Source organism: Myotis yumanensis, unplaced genomic scaffold, assembly GCF_028538775.1.
Source record: "Myotis yumanensis isolate MYYU_CA2020_CCGP unplaced genomic scaffold, mMyoYum1.0.hap1 SCAF_6, whole genome shotgun sequence".
NCBI classification, from domain to species: domain Eukaryota; kingdom Metazoa; phylum Chordata; class Mammalia; order Chiroptera; family Vespertilionidae; genus Myotis; species Myotis yumanensis.
Window position 1 is genome coordinate 83,567,781 of NW_027223757.1, and position 18,557 is coordinate 83,586,337.

Consider the following 18,557-nt stretch of genomic DNA (forward strand, 5'->3'; position numbering starts at 1 on the left):
GCTCCCAGCCACACATCAAAAGGACATAATCAGCCCTTGCTGGTTTGGCTCAGTGGATAGAGCGTCGGCCAGTGGACTGAAGGGTCTCAGGTTCGATTCCCGTCAAGGGCATGTACCTCAGTTGCAGGCTTGATTCCCCAGCCCCCGTCAGGGGAGGCAACCCATCGATGTGTGTCTCTCACATCGATGTTTCTCTCCCTGTGTCTCCGCGGGCTCCCTTCCACTTTCTCTAAAAATCAATGTTGTTAATCCTTATCTTTGGGTAAGGATTAACAACAAAAAGACATAATTAACCTGGCCCATGTGGCTCAGTGGTTGAGCGTAGACCCATGAACCTGGAGGTCACGATTGTTCGGTAACGTGCCTGGGTTGTGGGCTTGATCCCCAGTAGTGGGGTGCAGGAGGCAATTGAGCAATGATTCTCATCATGGATGTTTCTATTCCTCTCTCCCTCTCTGAAATCAAATAATAATAATAATAATAATAATAATAAAAAGGACATGAAATTAAAGCAGAGCTCCACCTCCCTGTGAAACTTCCCACCACCCTGGTTGCCTCTCCGCTCCTGAAGGACAATGTCTTTCTCTTCCTAGCCACCCCCCTGGAGTTAGTCGCCCATGCCCCTCAGGACACCACATCCTGTGGGTGAGGGGTGGGGGGAGTCAGGCTTAGAGCTGTGTGAGGGGCGCTGTGGCGGCTGGAACCTTCCTGCCTGGTGCCAGACATCAGCCTGTTCCCTCTTAGAGAAGGTGGAAGGGGCCACTCTGCAGGGTGCTGCAGCCCACAGCTCTGCGGGTGCCCTTCACTCTCATCTTCCAGAAGGTTCTGACTGCTGATGCTTCTCCTGCCTAACTCCCGCTACCCCACCCCATTTCTACACAAAAGGTACCAAGAAGGAAGGGCACTGCAGTCCAGGAGCCCTGCCCGGGGCTCCCACTCCTCACCTTCCCCCACAAAAGCCCACCCGCTCCTAAACATGTCCCCCAGAAGCACAGAGCATGCCGCAGGGCCACAGTTCCCTCTGCCCGCACAGTGGCCGCACACAGCGCATTAGCCAGAAACCTCCTTGCGTCAACCCGGTGCCTCGGCGCATAATGACAACCAGCAAAAGATAGCCCTGCGCGCCAGCCAGGCGCCCGGTGGAGACTGCGCGCGCGGGGGACACGCACGTGTGCACACTGGCCCTGGACCCGCCCCCTGGAGACGTGCGGCGTCCCTAACGACCGGCGCAGACCGCGCGGGAGCCTGCGGAACTGCGAGTGCCTGGGGACCAGGAGTCGGTGAGGCGACCTCCGGGAGAGAGGACCCTCCACCCCGGGTCTCCCACATCGGGCTGAACTCTCCCTGCCCCCATTCTCGCCCGCGGGGCGCCCTCAGCCCACCCGGGCCCAAAGCCCGCGGGCGGCCCCAGCCTGGGCTCCCACATTTCGCTTGGCAGGGGAGGGCCGGTCTGTAACTACAGGAGACCTCCTACCCCCACCCATTTGAGGTGGGACCCGTGCCCCCTCCCCCACCACAGTCTCCGTCTGCAAGCTGGCCCAGAGGCTTAGGGTTTGCAAGTAAAGGGAGGGGGGTACCATGAGAAGGAGGAAGGGGAAAGTGGGGCATCGGGTAGGGCGCGGAGGAGAGCAGACATAAGGACCCCAGTCTTCTCAGAGAGGCTGACCTCCACCCCGCTCCCGCGGGCTGCAACCCCCCACCCCCCGCAGGTCCAGGAGCTTCCGCACCCCCCTCCCTCCCACAGCAGGGCTGGTTTCCCTTGGTTACCTCGGGGAAACCTGGGCCTCTGCACCCTAGGTGGTTGGGGGAGGGCCTCTCTGACCCTTGGTGCTGAGCTACCCCATGGGGTGTCTGAGCCGCCTGTAGGGATGTGGGGAGGGGAGAGAAACCACTGGGTTCTTTTTAAGACTACAGACCTAAGTGGCAGGAGTGAAAGAGGCTGCAGGCCCAGGGGGGTGATCAGTGTGCTGTTTCACTGGCCAGAGACAAGCAGGCTGGGCCTGCGCTCTGTCAGAGGAACCTTTTGCCCTCTTTTGTGGCACCACTAATTGGGGATTCTCAAACAGGAATTTGGGAGTGACCTGGCCTGCGATAGGGTCTGAGTGGTGGGCATGGAAAAGATCGGGGAAATGTAGACAAAAGCCCAGGGCCCTGAGAACAGCCACCGGGGCCGCAGGAGAGGCTGGGTTTGATGGCACAAGAAGCACAAGAGCAGTGGGAGGAGCACTGGGGGCCCAACGGCGGGCTGTGACAGGTAGCCCATCAGAGTGTTCGGAACAGTGTCCAGGGCACAGAGGTGCTCATGGGCCTGCAGAGGGCCAGAGGCTGCAGCTGCTCAGAGGAAGGGAGGGGAGGACAGCTGAGGACCAGGGGGTGAGGAGCAGGAAGGGGATCTGCAACTTGCCCGTGTGGGCAGGTGGGAGGAGCCTCTGCCCAAGAGGTTAGATTTAACTGGGGACTTCAGAAGGATGGAGAAGGTCCGAGACCGCCTCTGAGAAAGGGAATGTGCTAGAGAGTCAAGCTGTGGATCCGGGGTCTGTGAAGAATGTCCCGGCAGCGTGAGCTGTGGGCAGGAGAGCACAGTGCTGCCGGATTCTTGTAGAATTCGTGGGCTGGCTTCCGCAGTGCCCCAGGTCGGTCATCCACAGCACTGTCATGCGGACTTCCCACTTTCCCTGGCTATGAGCTCCCTCATCTTGTCACCAGCGTGGAGGGTGGGGTTCCCCTTCTGGTGCTGACCTGAACGGCCCAGTTTCCCTCACCGCCTACATCACTTCAGGCACAGGCTCTTTCCACAGAACTGGATCGCTGCCCTGCACCCTTCAGCCCCTAAGCTGTGTACGACCAGCCTGGGGCACTTACGAAGCTGCCCCAACATCTCACTATCTGTTACGCGTTTGTTCATGGAAGTAAAAGAGCTTCGTTTCAAACAGACATCAACGCAAACCTTAGCTTCTCTGCTCACTAGCTGTGTGAAGTGTAGCAAGTTACTTAATCTTTCTAAGTGTCTGTGTCCTCCCGTGTGAAATGGGGCTAATGATGTTATAACAACAATAATAATCCTCAACAATAAATGTGAAGATTCAGTAAATTAGGGTAAGACATCGAACATCTTCACTTTAATATCTAACATGTATCTTGAGGGCTGGCTCTAAGGCCAGCACTATATGAAATGCCTCATCCTCTGGATAATCCTGTGAAGTAGGAATTACCATCCCCATTGATAGGGAAAGAAATGGGGGCTTGGTGGGGTAAAGTGACTTGCCCAAGGTCTCTCAGGTGCTGGGGGGCAGAGTGGATGTTTGACCTTAGTCGGTGTAACTCCTGAGTCCTTGGCCAGCCGCTACACTGCCTCCTGCTGTGCGCATGCTACTGAGAGCCTGCAAGTCCTTGTCTGTATCGGCAAGGACATGGTTCCCAGAACGCTTGTCCGCCAAACAGCCATCAAAAATAAGGACAACCCTGGCCAAACCGGGGCATCTCATCACTTACATTACCTGTAGAAGGCTGATCTTAACATCTAACTCTTTGAGTTATGGCCTGCATGTGGTTCCAGGGTGGGGGCCTGGGGGGAGGAGGATTAGCCTTTCTCCAGGGATTGTGGTCCTGGGCTGGGTTGGATGGATGCTAGAGGCGTAGCATGGGAAGCCCAACAGGCCCATGAAACAGGCTCCAGGAGATGAAAGGTCACTGGGATGTCCCCACTCTCTTCACCCAAGGGCAGGGTGTGCCCTTAGATGAGGACGCCCGATGGTGGCACAAGAGGCACTCAGGGTTGGTGGTCCAACCTTCTCTGGAAAGTCAGAGAGGATTCCTGCCCCGGAGAAGGACCAGGGTCTTGAACACGCTTCCAGCCTTCAAACTGGGGTTCTCTGTCTGCCTGTGGGTTCCCAGGGTAGAAGGCTCCAGAGCAGGGGTCCTCAAACTTTTTAAACAGGGAGCCAGTTCACGGTCCCTCAGACCATTGGAGGGCCGGACTATAGTTTAAAAAAAAAACTATGAACAAATTCCTATGCACACTGCACATATCTTATTTTGAAGTAAAAAAACAAAACAGGAACAAATACAATATTTGTATTTGCATGTGGCCCGTGGGCCGTAGTTTGAGGACCCCTGCTCCAGAGTAAGGTGACTATCCTCTGGGGCTATCCTCTCTTTAAAATTTATATAGAGAGAGGAAGGGAGAAGAAGAAGAGAGAGAGAAACATCAATGATGAGAGGGAATCATTGGTAGGCTGCCGCCTGCACACCCCCTACTGGGGATGGAGCCTGAAGCCCGGACATGTGCCCTGACCAGGAATTGAACCATGACCTCCTGGTTCATAGGTTGATGCTCAGTCATTGAGCCACGCCTGGGCTGGGGCTATCCTCTGTGGGCCCTTGGGGGCTCCTGGCTAATGCATGTCTACCCATCCCTGCAAGCTTCCAGGGAAGACAGTGCCACCTACCACCACTCTCAGCTGCACACTGGTGTGCCCAGGCCCGATAAAGGCCACCCTGTGAGGTCGGTGGAGTTATCTCAGGTCTCCTGCGTCTCGTCCTGTGAGCCCTCCCCACCTTTTGCCCTCTCAGCGGTACATTTCCCTTCTCCACGTCCTAACTTTGTTTTTGGGTCTGAAACTCACTCACACTGAGGCCTGGATAACTGATAAGAGGATAAATAATTTCTGTACACTTAAACTGTCTGGATAATATATCAAGTGACATTTTTTAACATTCGCAACATTAGTGTCAGTATATGTTTCATAATTTACCATGTTTGACCTAAAATGATGAAGTACATTTTTTTAAAATATGTATTTTATTGATTTTTTACAGAGAGGAAGGGAGAGAGATAGAGAGTTAGAAACATCGATGAGAGAGAAACATCGATCAGCCGCCTCCTGCACATCTCCTACTGGGGATGTGCCCACAACCCAGGTACGTGCCCGCAACCCAGCTACATGCCCTTGACCGGAATCGAACCTGGGACCTTTCAGTCTGCAGGCCGACGCTCCATCCACTGAGCCAAACCGGTTTTGGCTGAAGTACATTTTTAAAAGGCAGCACAAGGTTAGCATATGAATATACACACAGGTATGTAACATTAAGATTTCATTTCATTGAGGGGGGAAGTGCATTTTAATGTAACAGGGATGAGAGCCTTAAATTAGGGGCCTGAAATTCCCACAGTAGGGTGCCACGGCCTGGTTGCTCTCCCCGCCTGGGAGGCCCTCCCGACAGCTGCTCACTGAGTGAAGGTAGGGGCCCTACTTCCCAGTGAATGTGCCTCCTCCTTTCTGAGCAGAGAGGAGGAAAGTGTGGGGGAGGGGACACAGCAGGTGACTGTGAAAGAGCAGTGCCTGTGCTTAGAGGCAGCAGCCTGCCCTCAGGCCCTGGCTCCAGCCCTCCAGGATGTCCCAGGGCCAGTCGTTTCCAGGTCTGGTCCTCAGTTTACTCATCAGCAGAATGGGGCCACGAAGCCTGCCCTGCCTCCATGTAGAGTGCTTGTAAGACTCAGGCGAGAGAAGAGCTCTGAAAGGAGCTGGTAGCTGTGAAGTGCCCAGCAGCTGTTAGTTGCCGATACTGTCCTATGGCTGGAGAGATAGGCGGTAAGACTGGAGGCTCAGGACTTTCAAGGGGAAAGGCCACAGGCGTTAGATGTCAGGCCCTGTGTATAATAAACTGGGGGCCTTTGGCCCTTTTCGGCCATCCCATTGAAATATTTCATCTACTGATTTAGGATTTTTACCATAATTTAATTCACCAAATGGTGACACCTATCTAAATGGTCAGAACCAGGACCCTTTGCCCATAAAGGGGCAGAAACCCAACTCCCATCTTCAGCAAAAAGGACTTGTCAGAAGACACTGAGTTAGGTCCCAGAATTGAAGGAACCGTTAAAGAATCAGGCAGTTCTGGGGCCTCTGGGATTAGGACTGGAGACTGAAGGTAGCCAGGTGCTGTCTGTCACCGCTCACTCCTGCTGGTCTCCACCTGGCCTCCTTCCCCTGCTGCAGACAGGTCCTTTCCTCGGGAAGGGAAATAGCTGCCTTCAGTAAGGGATCCCTATGTCTTTCTGTCTACTTCCACTTGGACAAACCCAAGGAGGACTCTGATTGGCTTGCAGCAGGTGGCCACCCTGAGCCAATCGCTCTGACCGATATAGAATACTCCTATGGGCCAGAATCTATTATCAGAAGGGCTAGAGCTACCTCACCTACTGCAGACCTCACACTGGCTAGGGACCAGGGATCAAAATGAGTAGCGAGCAATCCCTGCCCCCTGAGGGGCTCCCAGTCCAGTGTGGCTGTGGGGGGAAAGGGGTCAATCAGATCGTTGAAGTGACACAGGTGCTGGGAGTCTGATAATAAAGGAAGCGACAAGAAAGGCTGAAAGGCGTCAGAGGAAGAGGTGCTTGAGCTCAGGCCCCAAAGCACCCCTGCTTCCTGAGCTGAAATGGGGGGGAGGGCGGGGGAAAGGCATTCCAAGCAGAAGGAACAGCATGAGCAAAGGCCGGGCAGCATGAACGAGCTGATGTGTGCCAGATGCAGAGAGCGTCCAGTGGCAGAGTGCCTCCTCTGCTGAGCTGAGGAAGCTGAGCTGCACCAGCGCGCAGTGGGGAGGCCTGCATTGGCCGCTGTGGGGAGGCCACATGTGAGGGGACCACCCTGGATGCAGACCCAGATGCTGGGCAGCTGAAGCTGCCATCCAGGCAGGCAGCGAGGTCCGAGGTCCGGGCTGAGGCAGCAGCAGGAGGGAGATTATGGATGCTAGGTTGGGAGGCAGCGCGAGGGGCTCCAACAGTAACCAGGTGTCGGGGGCAGGAGAAGAGTGGCGACTCCCGGCTTCCGGTTCAGGCATCTGGATGGCGAGATAGGGTGCCAGGAGGAGGATTGGTTTGGAGGAGGCACCGACTTCTCTTGGGGGGCAGTTGAGTTTGAGGGAGCTGGGAGGCAGGCCAGTGGGCCTGCGACCCATCAACAGGAGTGAGGCAGGGCGACTAGGCAGAACCCTGAGGAACCTCACCCAGGAGTGGGCAGAGGAGGGAGCCTGCACCGGAGACGTTGGGAAAGAATGAAGAGAGAGGTGGGCCCTAACCGGTTTGGCTCAGTGGATGGAGCGTTGGCCTGCGGACTGAAGGGTCCCGGGTTCGATTCTGGTCGGGGGCATGCGCCTTGGTGGCGGGCACATCCCCAGTGTGTGTGTGGCGGGGGGCGGGGGGGGGGGGTGCAGGAGGCAGCTGGTCGATGTTTCTAACTCTCTATCCCTCTCCCTTCCTCTCTGTAAAAAATCAATGAAATATATTTTTAAAAAAAGGGAGAGAGAGAGAGAGAGAGAGGTGGGAGGGGAGCCAAGAGGTGGCAGCCTTGTGGTGGTTGAGAGGGCAGGGGTCAAGGTCACGACCTGCCAGGGAGAGGCCACACCTTATTTCATCTTTGTAACATTAATAACAAGGAGGCAAGGAGTTTGCTCATATCTTTTTAAAGATACTTTGTTTTATATTTTATTCATTTTTAACAGTAGATTTTTAAAAAATCATCTGGAACTAAAACTCTCCTTAGAAGAATCCTCAGTGTTGGGAAGTAATTTGCTTGCCAAAAATATTTTTGTAATATCTTTTTTTTGAAAAATCAAGAAGTTACTAAGTGAAAACAATCAACTCTGACCTTACTATGAGGTCAGTGGTTTCCACATTTGCCTTTCAAGTGACATCAGACGCGGTGGAATACGGAGGTTTCTGTGAACATCACGGGACGGTGGGGGCGCTGTTTCACCCCAGCCATGGGTGCGGAGCCCCTGGAGGCTGCTCTGCCCTTTCCTTTCTGGCGGGGGCTCCGGGCTCTGGGACCCACCCTGGGACCCACCCTGGGACGCCTCCTGCAGTGTCCTGCCCAGGGGGGGCTGCAGGCTCCAAACCGCAGTGAGAGAGGTTAGGGCCAGACCTCAGGAAGAAAGGCCGGGGCCTGAGACAGCGAGGCGTTAGTCCGTGCGGCTGGGCCCACCCAGTTCCTCAGGGTGCCCGCCCGGGCCCGGGTGGGGTTGCCCAACACGTGGCCTCCCAGGACGGCGAGGCCTGATGGTACAGTGAGTAACGCCTGGAGAGCCAGCTCCAGGGCAACGCCCTCCGGTCCCTGGGGCTTCCCCTGCCCGGCTGGGTCCCGCTCCCGCTCCCGTGGGGGTGCTGCCAGGGATGCACTGGCCTGAGGGGAATGCAGAAGTGCTTCAGGGAGCCCAGAGGCGGAGCTAGCAGGAACAGGGCCGGTCTGCTGTCGTCCTCCTCTCTGGCTCCCTGTCCTTCCATCCAGCCCTGAACACAGCCACTGCCACCTGGAGATAGGGAAGGGCCGCACTCCAGGGTCCCCTCTCGGGTGTGCAGGGTGTCCTCTCCGCAGCGTAGGACCCTGCCTTCCTCGTGCCTTCGCCCTCCACACACGCCCTCTAGAGTCTTTTCCAATATTATCCACACTTGTCAAATGTTTTAGACCAATCCCCACAATGCCTGCATAGGAAGATAAGGAGACTGAAACTCAGACAGGTTAAGTAACTTGGCCAAAGGTCACATCACCGGCAAAGCCAGAAAAGCAAAGTCATGTGCTGCCTCTCAGCAGCACCCCTCCTGGCCACACCCTCTGAGGGGCCCTTACGCAGAAAGCCCCAGCTGGTTACTCCACCATTCCGGACCCAATCTGTGACTTTGCATTTGATTTGCATAAGGGTGTCACAAATACAGAGCTATCTCCCCGAGAGCCCCCCTTCTTTCTCCTCCTCTTTTTCTCTGTCTCACTCACGTACACACACAGCCAGGCTCTTCCTCCTCGAGATGCCTGGCGGGCTGGGGAGCGCCATCTGGTCTCCTCCATCTGCCGAGGAAACCTTCGCTGGTTCAGAGTGTTCCTTCCCACCCATCACTCCTCAGGGCCCCAGGTCGGGGAGCAGAGCTGAGGGGAGGCCGCCTGGAGGAGTTGCTGTGTGCTGGGCAGCCCCTTTTCCGTCTGCAGTCTCAGGGCAGCGGGGAGGCGTGCACAAATGGGGGGAGGGTTCCCCAGCCCCAGATACATCCTCTATCTTCTGTCTTCAGCCCCAGATTTAGCTGCCTTTCCACCTCCCACGACTTCCTGCTGCCATCTGGAGTGCTGGGAGGCTGGAGAACTAGAAGGAAGACTGGGGTGGGGGTTGAAGGGAGGGAGCCCAGAGCTGGAGCCCTCAGAGGGGAGGAGGAAAAGAAGGTGCTGGCACCCTGGACAGAGAGTGGGCCCAGTGCCCCCTCTCCTTACTCTCAGCGGCACTGTCCAAAACAGTAGCCACCAGCTACTTCCGATTTAGAAGGAAACAAACTCAGATATGAAACAATAAATATAAAATATCGCAATAACTTTTAGATAGATGACATATTTAAACGATAATATTTTGGACATATTGGGTTAAGTATAAAATTAATTTCACCTGTTTCTCTCTGCCTTTTTAATGTGGCGACTAAAAAGTTTCAAGTGGTATGTGTGGCTTGCATTACATTTATTGGCCAGGAAGTTGCTGTTCTGTAAATACTTACTGCAGGGAGCTGTTTTGAACTAAATGGTTCTTTATTATACCTCGATCTTTTGGCTATACACACGCCCATCGCTCACCCTCAGAGAGGCAGTACAATGTAGGGGTAAGAATGTGAACTTGATAGACTGAGTTTAGGTCCTTTCTTGTTTGTTTGTTTGTTTGTTTGTTTTTAAATATGTTTTTATTGATTTTAGAAAGAGAAGGAGAAAAAGAAACATCAATGCGAGAGAAACATCCATCTGACCAATGACCTTTAGGTGCATGGGGTGCCGCTCTCAACCAGCTAGGGCCCATTCTTGTTAGTTTTAAGCTGTGTGACATTGGGCAAGTCAGTTAACCTCTCTGTGTTTTAGTTTCACATCAGAAAAATGGGAATAATACAAGTGCTTATCTCAAAAAGGCTATTGCCAGGATTACATGAGTTAATATGCATACTAAGAAGAGTGTTCAGCATACAGCAACTGCTTGTACTGGCCATATAGTTATCAGTATCTAAAATACGGGGCTGTTCCTTGCTACAGTTTCGTATGTCGACATATACTATGCCTCTCTGGGTGCATTCCCTCTTCCCAATCATCTTATCGGTAACTGTCATCCTCATTTCACCGAGAAGGCACCTGAAACTCAGAGAGGTTCAGTAACTTGCCCAAAGCCACACAGCTAGTCAACGGGGTTTGCACCTGGATCTGCTCTCCTCCAGAGACTGACCCTTAAGAACCACTCTGTGCTCTCTCTCTCTCTCTCGATAAATGCCCACCAAGACCCTCCAAAGTAATACCTCTACCCTCTCCTCTGGCCCCAGGTTCCCACCAGCATCAAGGACCTGCCAGTGTGAGAAACTTCCTGTCACAAGGCCATCCCCACAGGGTCACCTGCCCCTGGGTTGCCAGTCATGAGCATGCAGGAAACCCTAACAACAGCGTCAACCTCGCCTCAAGCTGCAGGCCAACCCCCGAGCTCAGGCTCGAAGTTCACAAAGAGCTTCTCAGCCACCTGGAAGTCCAGGGGTCCAAATCAGGGGCCCAATGTGCGTTTGATGCGCAGGATCATCGCCGAGGATGCCGAGTGGTCACTGGCCATCGTCCCCCTGCTCACAGATCTCTGCATTCGACACATTGTCAAGAACTTCCGGAGTGAGTCTGTTCTGCCAGGAGCAGGAGGGAGAGGCCAGGAGCAGGGTGGGTGGGGACAGCCTGGAGGAGAGGTCTCAGAGGCTGGGTCCTGGGCAGCCCCTCCCCTCCCACACAGCACTTCCCTTTGACCCCTGCAGCCAGGACAGTGTCTCCTGCTGTCCCCACTTCCAGGCCCCACTAGACTCCCGCCCGCAACATGCCCTCCATGCCTATGCCCTCTCCTCACCTTTCCCACTCTCTCCAACAAAACCCAGCCCTAGTGACCTCCTCCTCCGGAAAGCCCTCCCTGGTTGACTGACCTTTATTTACGCTCTTGGAGTCTTTGTGGCATGTATAGGTTCTTGGTTTTTTTCTGTCCTCTGTGCACTGTAAATATTCATCCTTTTCAAAGACAAGTTGGATGGGGAGCTCTCTGAGGACAGGGCCATCTTTTTTTCTACAGCATCTATCACTACCTGACCTACAATATATTCCTTTGACTTGTTTATTGTCTGCCTCCCCTCATAAGAAGAAGCGGCTTCCTTCATTTCATTCACTCTTGAACCCTCAGCACTTAGAATAGTGTCTGGCACATAGTAGGTGCTCACAAAAATTTATTTATTTATTTTAATTTTATTATGAAAGAGAGGGCTAAGGGACTGCTTGGCTAGAGGAACCAAACATCCCCATTTGCCTGCCTCCTTAGGCTTTTATTGTAACAACAGCTTGAACTAAAATTAACTATTAGATACTATCAGTCGGGTAAGCATCCTTGAGAAGACACATGCGTCTGCAGTGTCCTTTAAGCGAGGATGTCTGAAGACTAAGCATAAAGATTCCAGTGAAACACCCAGGGCTCAGACTTGTTTGGAAAAGTCAAGACAGGGGTGATTGTCTTCAGCCAACTCCTGCCCCATGCCTCCCCACCTCTCCCCCTATTTTGTTTTGCTGGATGCAGAAGACAGAGGGAGGCGGTGAAGGAAGCGAGTTCACTGCTCTAGTCCCGATTTTACAAATCTGCTGCCATTTTTAATCCTTCAAAAAAATTTTTTTAAATTTTGAAATGAATGAAGCAAATCAGATTGGGAGCCTCTGAAGTCAGGACTTGTCCCTCCGTCAGACTAAGTGATGACTGAGGGCTGGGCCTGAGATTCTTCCTCAGACCGGGAGCTCCCTGCGGCCAGATGCTGCGCTGTCAACGTTCAGGGAAGGCAGGCCCCGAAGCCAGAGGCTGTGTCTGCCCCGCAGATGGAAGCCTCCCTGGGAGTCAAGTCTGATTCCCTTTCCCGGGCTCCCTGAGGGCAGGGGAGGGGCTGCCCTTCCCGCAGTGCCCCCAGGCAGGCCCAGCCCAGGGCCCCACGCGGGGGGGGGGGGGGGGGGTGTGTCCCCAACACCGTGACTCCGGCTTTCCTCCCTCGGTCCCCGAAGACAACCCGATCCTGACGCAGCTGCTCCCCGAGCACCAGCAGAAGGTCCTGCGCCAGCTGCCCCCGGACCTGCCGCTGGCCGTGACCGCCAACCTGATCGACGACGAGAACTACTGGCACCGCTGCTGCGAGCAGCGCTGGCCCGTGTGCCACCTGGACTGCCACGGCGGCAGCTGGAAACGCCTGTTCTTCGAGCGGCACCTGGAGAACCTGATCAAGCACTTCATCCCGGACTCCACGGACCCCGCCGTGATCCTGGACCTGCTGCCGCTCTGCAGGAACTACGTGCGCAGGATCCGCGTGGACCAGTTCCTCCCGCCCGTGCAGCTGCGGCCCCCGCCGCACAACGGGGACCAGTCGGACTCCGGCAGCGAGGGGGAGACGGAGGAGCCCTCCATGGACCACTACCGGCTGGGCGAGCTGGTGGCGGGCCTGAGCCAGCTGGAGGAGCTGGACCTGGTGTACGGCATCAAGGACTGTGGCATGAACTTCGAGTGGAACCTCTTCCTCTTCACTTACCGCGACTGCCAGTCCCTGGCGGCGACCATTAAGGCCTGCCACACCCTGAAGGTACCACCTGCCCCTCGGCCTTGCCCCGCTTCCCGTCTTGGCGTCTCTCTGACCCCCTCTCACCTTCTGTGCCCCAGCTCTCCTCATCTTCCTCCTCTCCTTTTCTTAGTCACTGATCCAGTGTCCTTTAAAATATATAAATATATTTGATTTTTTACAGAGAGGAAGGGGGAGGGTTAGACAATTAGAAACATCGATCAGCTGCCTCCTGCACACCTCCTACTGGGGATGTGCCCACAACCAAGGTATATGCCCTTGACTGGAATCGAACCTGGGACCCTTCAGTCCGCAGGCCGACGCTCCATCCACTGAGCCAAACCGGTTAGGGCGCGAGTGTCCTTTAATGCACCCTGCACCCAGCCGGGTTCTGGGGATGCAGAGATGAGGGAGGCACTGCCCTCCCAGCTCACCCGCTATTTATTCCTTCGACAAACATCTGCGCTCCGGGCCCTGTCCTAGGTGCTGAAGATTCCGCATTGAGCAGAATCATACCACTTGTGCCCTCTAGAGTTAACGTCTAGTGCGATGAAAGACACTAATCAGCAATCATGTGAATGTAAAACTGCAACTAGGATATTTGCCAGATTTAGAAGAAGAAGAAGAAAAAAAAAAAACACTACAAAAAAAAGGGCGTCCAGTTAAATTTGAATTCCAGATATATATTGAATGATTTTTCAGTATAAATATGTCCCAAATATTCTGGTTGGAAGAGGGAGAGCCTGCCAGGAAATCAGAGAAGGAAGAAAAGGGGACACCGGGTTGTATGAGCTCAGGGAGGAGTGCGTCTCAAGAAGAGAGGGTGCCCTGGCTGGTTTGGCTCAGTGGATAGAGCATCGGCCTGTGGACTGATGGGTCCTGGGTTTGAATCCAGTCAAGGGCACATACCGGTTGCGGCTTGATCCCCGGCCCTGGTCAGGGCACATGCAGGAGCAACCAATCCATGTGTCTCTTTCACATCATGTTTCTGTCTCTCTCCCTCCTTTCCACTATCTCTATTAATCAATGGGAAAATCTCCTCTGGTGAGGAGTAACAAAAAGGAGGAGGAGGAGAAAGAGGAAGAGGAGGAGGAGGAGGAGGAGGAGGAGGAGGAGGAGGAGGAGAGAGCATGAGCCCTAGCTGGTTTGGCTCAGTGGATAGAGTGTCAGCCTGCGAACTGAAGATTCTCAGGTTCAATTCCTGTCAAGGGCACATGCTCCAGTTGTGGCCTCAATCCCCAGTGGGCGGGGGGGGGGGGGGGCATGCAGGAGGCAGCCAATCGATGATTCTCTCTCATCATTGATGTTTCTCTCTCTCTCCCTCCCTCTCACTTCCTCTTTGAAATCAATAAAAATATATTTTTTAAAAAAGTAAGAAGAGCGGGTGACCAGCAATGGGGTGGAGTGCAGCTGAGGCCTGGACTTAGCAAATGTGGAGGTTACTTGGGGGGAGGGGGTAGCTCTGTCAGTGGGGTGCCAGGAGCAGAGGCCAGATCGGCGTGCTGGAGTGGTTTATGGAGAGAGTGGAAAGTGAGGAAACTGGATGTCAGTGATCAACTTTTTCAAGAACTTGGCTGTGAAAGGGGAAGAAGGTAGAGTAGAAATAGCTGATGGGGGATGGGGTGGGTTTTCTTAAGAAGAAACTTGCATGTGTTTAAAACCAATGAAAATTTCCATCCAATTGCAAGAAATGGGTTGAGTCCAGGACAGAGGGTACAGGTTCATTGACCATGGAAGGTTCCTGAGAAGGCAGGAGGGTGGGATCCAGGACTGAGATGGGGCGGTTGGCCCTGGGCAGAGGGAAGAGCGGGTGTGGTGGGATGTTGTGTTCGGTATAGGAAGATGAGGGGTTCCCATTCAATGGCTGGGGAGGCAGGAGGACATTTACCTGCTGAGAGGAGGCTTCAGGGTGACCCCTGAAGTTTGAGGAGGCTGGAGAAGGTTGAAAGTGTTGTAGATTATGAGAGGACATGTTGGCCAGAGAAACAGAATTGAGTGAGCACACAGCATTGAGGGTTATTGGTGGTTCCAGCGAAACCAATCAGTTCTGTCACAGGACATTTTCTTTCCTTCCTTCCTTCCTTTCTTTCTTTCTTTCTTTCTTTCTTTCTTTCTGTCTTTCTTTTAAAAATATATTTTATTGATTTTTTACAGAGAGAAAGGGAGAGGGATAGAGAGTTACAAACATCGATGAGAGAGAAACATTGATCAGCTGCCTCCTGTGGGGATGTGCCCACAACCAAGGTACATGCTCTTGACCGGAATCGAACCTGGGACCCTTCAGTCCGCAAGCCAACGCTCTATCCACTGAGCCAAACCTGTTAGGGCTGTCACAAGACATTTTCCATCATGTCAGTTGCCTGGGCACAGACATGCAGAAAATAAGAGAGTGGGCTGGACCCAGCTTGGAGCTTTGCAAGGTAGATGCCATGAAAAGGTGAGAAACAAAAGACGCTCCACTGGCTAAGAGGGGTGTGAAGAAAGGAGAGGACTAATGGCTAGGGAGGGAGTGAACAGACCAGCCACTCCGAGGTCCCAAGTAAGAGGGAGGAGTGGGACAAGTCAGTGAGGAGGAAAGGGATGGGGGCTCCCATCTCCCATGTTCATAATGCTAACCCTACGCCCTTTCTTTTATCTCTTTACTTCATCCCATCCATTTCCTGGTTCTCACCCTTCCCACTTTCTCCTGGTTCTTACCCTGAGTTCCTCTCCCTGCCACGGTGGATCTTGGCCAGCTGAGGAGGGTCCAGCAAGGGGTTGCTGGGGCAAACAGGCCTGGATTCAAAACCTGCCTCCACAGCTCAATCACTGTGTGACTGGGCAAATGATATGTCCACCCTCTGCCTCTATTTCCTGTCTATAAAGTGGAGAGAATTCATTCGACTTCACTGGGATGCTGAGGCTGAGAGATAATGGTTATGACATGTTCTAGCAGCATGCCCAGCGCATAGTCATTTCTCAAGAAATGGTAGCCTTTCCCCCCTACCAGCTGCCAGCAGTTCTGCACACTCTGCCATGTTAGGTAGGCCAGCGAGGTAGCCAACACAAGGTGAGCAGAACCTCAGGCCTCCCTCTGGCTCCCTCTTCTACCTGCAGAAGGTATGCAGGCAGGCAGATGATCCCTGGCTACCAGGTGCTATGGACCCTTTACCTGCCCACAGATCTTTTTTTTTTCTGCCCACAGGTCTTCAGGCTGACCCGAAGCAAGGTGGATGACAACAAGGCACGCATCCTAATTCGCAGCCTCCTGGACCACCCGGCCCTTGAGAAGCTGGACCTGTCACACAACTGCATCGGGGACCGTGGTGCACGTGCGGCCGCCAAGCTGCTGAGCCACAGCCGCCTGCGTGTGCTCAACCTGGCCAACAACCAGGTGCGTGCGCCTGGTGCCCAGTCGCTGGCTCACGCCCTGGCACACAACACCAACCTCCTCTCCCTCAACCTGCGCCTTAACTGCATTGAGGATGAGGGCGGCCAGGCACTTGCCCACGCCTTGCAGACCAATAAGTGCCTCACCACGCTGCACCTTGGTGGGAACGAGCTGTCGGAGCCTACAGCCACACTCCTCTCCCAGGTGCTCTCCGTCAACACCACACTCACCAAAATCAACCTGTCCTGCAACCACATAGGACCGGTGAGCCACAGCTCCTGGGGAAGGGAGGGCCACGGGGAGGCCCTGGGCCTTGGGGGTGGGGGTAGAACCCAACTGTCATGGGGTACTTACCAGGTGATCGTTAAGATCACAGCCGTACCTAGTTCAAATCCCAGCCCTGCCATTTAGCACTTTGGGCCTTCATTTTCTCATCTGTAAAATGGGGATAATAACAGTATCTACCTCAGAGTGTACTGAGAGGATTAAATTAGTTATACTGTAAAGCAATTAACCATTGCAGGTACTGGCTAGGTCTTTAGTAATTGCTATCTGTTACTCAGGGTTATAGACTATGCTTGGTATCCACTGTCCATTGTTTTCCTCTCACCCTCACTGTTATCTGGTAAAATGCGTATTCTTAACCTCACTTTACAGATGGAAAATTGAGTCTCAGAGACGTTAGTGAGTTGCCTGAGAGCATCCAATCAGTAGGAGGTGGCAAAGCTGTGATTAAACCCAGGACTGATCAAAAGCTGGGGTTCTTTCCAATAGACAAATGTCTCTCAAATTTCCTTAATCAAGTCTCAGAGTAAGAAATGCAGTTTACATGAACAGCTGGTGAACATATACAGGAACATAATATACTTGAAGTTTACTGTTACTGCTTAGTATATCTGCTGATGTTTTCCTTTATCATCTACCTCATTTTTTTTTTTTTTTTATAAATGCTTCTGTATTACATCGACTTTGCAATAAACACACTATTGGGTCACAACCATAGAAGAGCAGCATTCTTCCTCCCAATATGAAATTCTTTCACATTGGGCCTAGCCCACCCACCCCGGAAGAGGCTGAAGCTGTGAGGAGTAGTGAGCAGGGCCCTCTGTGTACTCCACTTAGGGCCCTGCATCTTCTACCCTGCCCCCCCCCCCCCCAAAGAATAGTCTTGCTCACACTCACTGTCTCCAGAGGGGGTGCTCTTGGCTGCAAGTAACAGAGACCTTAGGCAGCAATTGACTTCAACAAGAGGACTATTCATTATGTCCCATTATCAGAAGCCCCAGGGTTGGGGATCCTGGGGTTGGAAATTCCTTGACTCGGTGCCAGCCCCTGCTCTGCCATCCCAGCCACCTGCCGTGGCCTCCCTGGGCTCCTCGTGTGGCCCCAGGACGGCTGCTGCAGCTCACAGAGGACAGAATGGAGAAAATGTCAGCGTGCTGCACAAACAGGCTAAGCACTGTTCTGTGGAACTTCTGTTCCAGTCACATCTCTCTATAAATATGTAGATGAGTGTGTGTGGTCCTGGGTAGTGATGTAAAAACACAACCCTTTCCCTGTGCTCCTCTCCCAGGACGGCGGGAAGCAGCTCCTGGAAGGCATGTCAGACAACAAGACGCTCCTGGAGTTTGACCTGCGCCTGTCCGATGTAGCCCAGGAGAGCGAATACCTCATTGGCCAGGCCCTCTGTGCCAACCGCGAAGAAGCCCGCCAGCGGGCCTTGAATCCCAGCCACTTCTCGGCACCACTCACTGCCAAGGGCCCCGAGAACCCTGTGGGATAGGAGAGGGGACAGGGCTGGGGCAGTAACCACGCCTGGGCCACTGCCCTACCCCCACCCCCCAGGTCATGCCCCCTCGTGCCTGCTGCAGAGTGTCACACGGGAACACAGGGAGTGGGGGAGACCATGAAGATCCTTGGGGTGTGATCAAGGGTTGAGTGCATGTATACATAATGTGTCCTATTAGGATTATGATTGCCAGGATGTAAGTTCCCCATTCTATATAGAATAATAAATTTTCATCAAGAATCTGAACAGTGCACAGCTGGCATGGCTCAGTGGTTGAGCATCAATTCCTGGTCAGGCCACATGCCCAGGTTGTGGGTTCGATCCCCAGTGTGGGGTGTGCAGGAGGCAGCTGATCAATGATTATCTCTCATCATTGATGTTTCTATCTCTCTCTCCCTCTCCCTTCCTCTCTGAAATATATATATATATATATATATATATATATATATATATATATATATATATATATATTTTAAAGGGTTGAGTGCATGAAGATGTGAGGAGGGGGACAGACCTAGGGTAGGGGGAGAAGGAGTATTGAAAAGGACCCAGACCACAACCCAGGGAGAAGGTATTACTAGAACCCCTGAAATAAATGACTTTTCCCAGGTATAAGGAGAGGCAGAGAGAACTCTGAGGGACTGTGCCTGCCCAGACTCCCCAAGGGGCCACCCATGACCCTGACCCTCATCCCCACATCTTCCTCTTTACTGAACAGATTTTTGATCTTTCAACGTTCTCTCTCTCTCTCTCTCTCTCCCTCCCTCCCTCCCTCCTTCCCT

General features: G+C 53.4%; 1 protein-coding gene across 3 annotated transcripts; it reads left to right on the forward strand.

The window, feature by feature from the left end:
- Nucleotides 1-1,231: 1,231 nt before the first annotated feature.
- On the forward strand, nucleotides 1,232-18,144 carry TCTE1 (t-complex-associated-testis-expressed 1). Of its 3 annotated transcripts, XM_070419380.1 has the most exons (6): nucleotides 1,250-1,280; nucleotides 4,819-5,076; nucleotides 10,334-10,664; nucleotides 12,072-12,640; nucleotides 15,801-16,250; nucleotides 17,560-18,144. In XM_070419380.1, the coding sequence occupies exons 3-6, from the start codon at nucleotides 10,424-10,426 to the stop codon at nucleotides 17,767-17,769; spliced, it is 1,470 nt and encodes a 489-aa protein (XP_070275481.1). In that variant the 5' UTR covers nucleotides 1,250-1,280; nucleotides 4,819-5,076; nucleotides 10,334-10,423; the 3' UTR covers nucleotides 17,770-18,144. The 3 variants fall into 3 exon arrangements, with proteins under 3 accessions (XP_070275480.1, XP_070275481.1, XP_070275482.1); XM_070419379.1 differs by lacking the exon at nucleotides 4,819-5,076 and having other exon boundaries at nucleotides 1,232-1,280; XM_070419381.1 differs by lacking the exons at nucleotides 1,250-1,280; nucleotides 4,819-5,076 and adding an exon at nucleotides 9,435-9,788.
- Nucleotides 18,145-18,557: the final 413 nt, after the last annotated feature.

Excerpts from the sequence above, each read along its gene's own strand:
- TCTE1 (XM_070419379.1), top strand. The coding sequence starts at position 10,424 with ATGAGCATGCAGGAAACCCTAACAACAGCGTCAACCTCGCCTCAAGCT. Across the intron at positions 12,641-15,800 it reads AGGCCTGCCACACCCTGAAG|GTCTTCAGGCTGACCCGAAG; the intron begins GTACCACCTGCC and ends TTCTGCCCACAG. Across the intron at positions 16,251-17,559 it reads CCTGCAACCACATAGGACCG|GACGGCGGGAAGCAGCTCCT; the intron begins GTGAGCCACAGC and ends CTCCTCTCCCAG.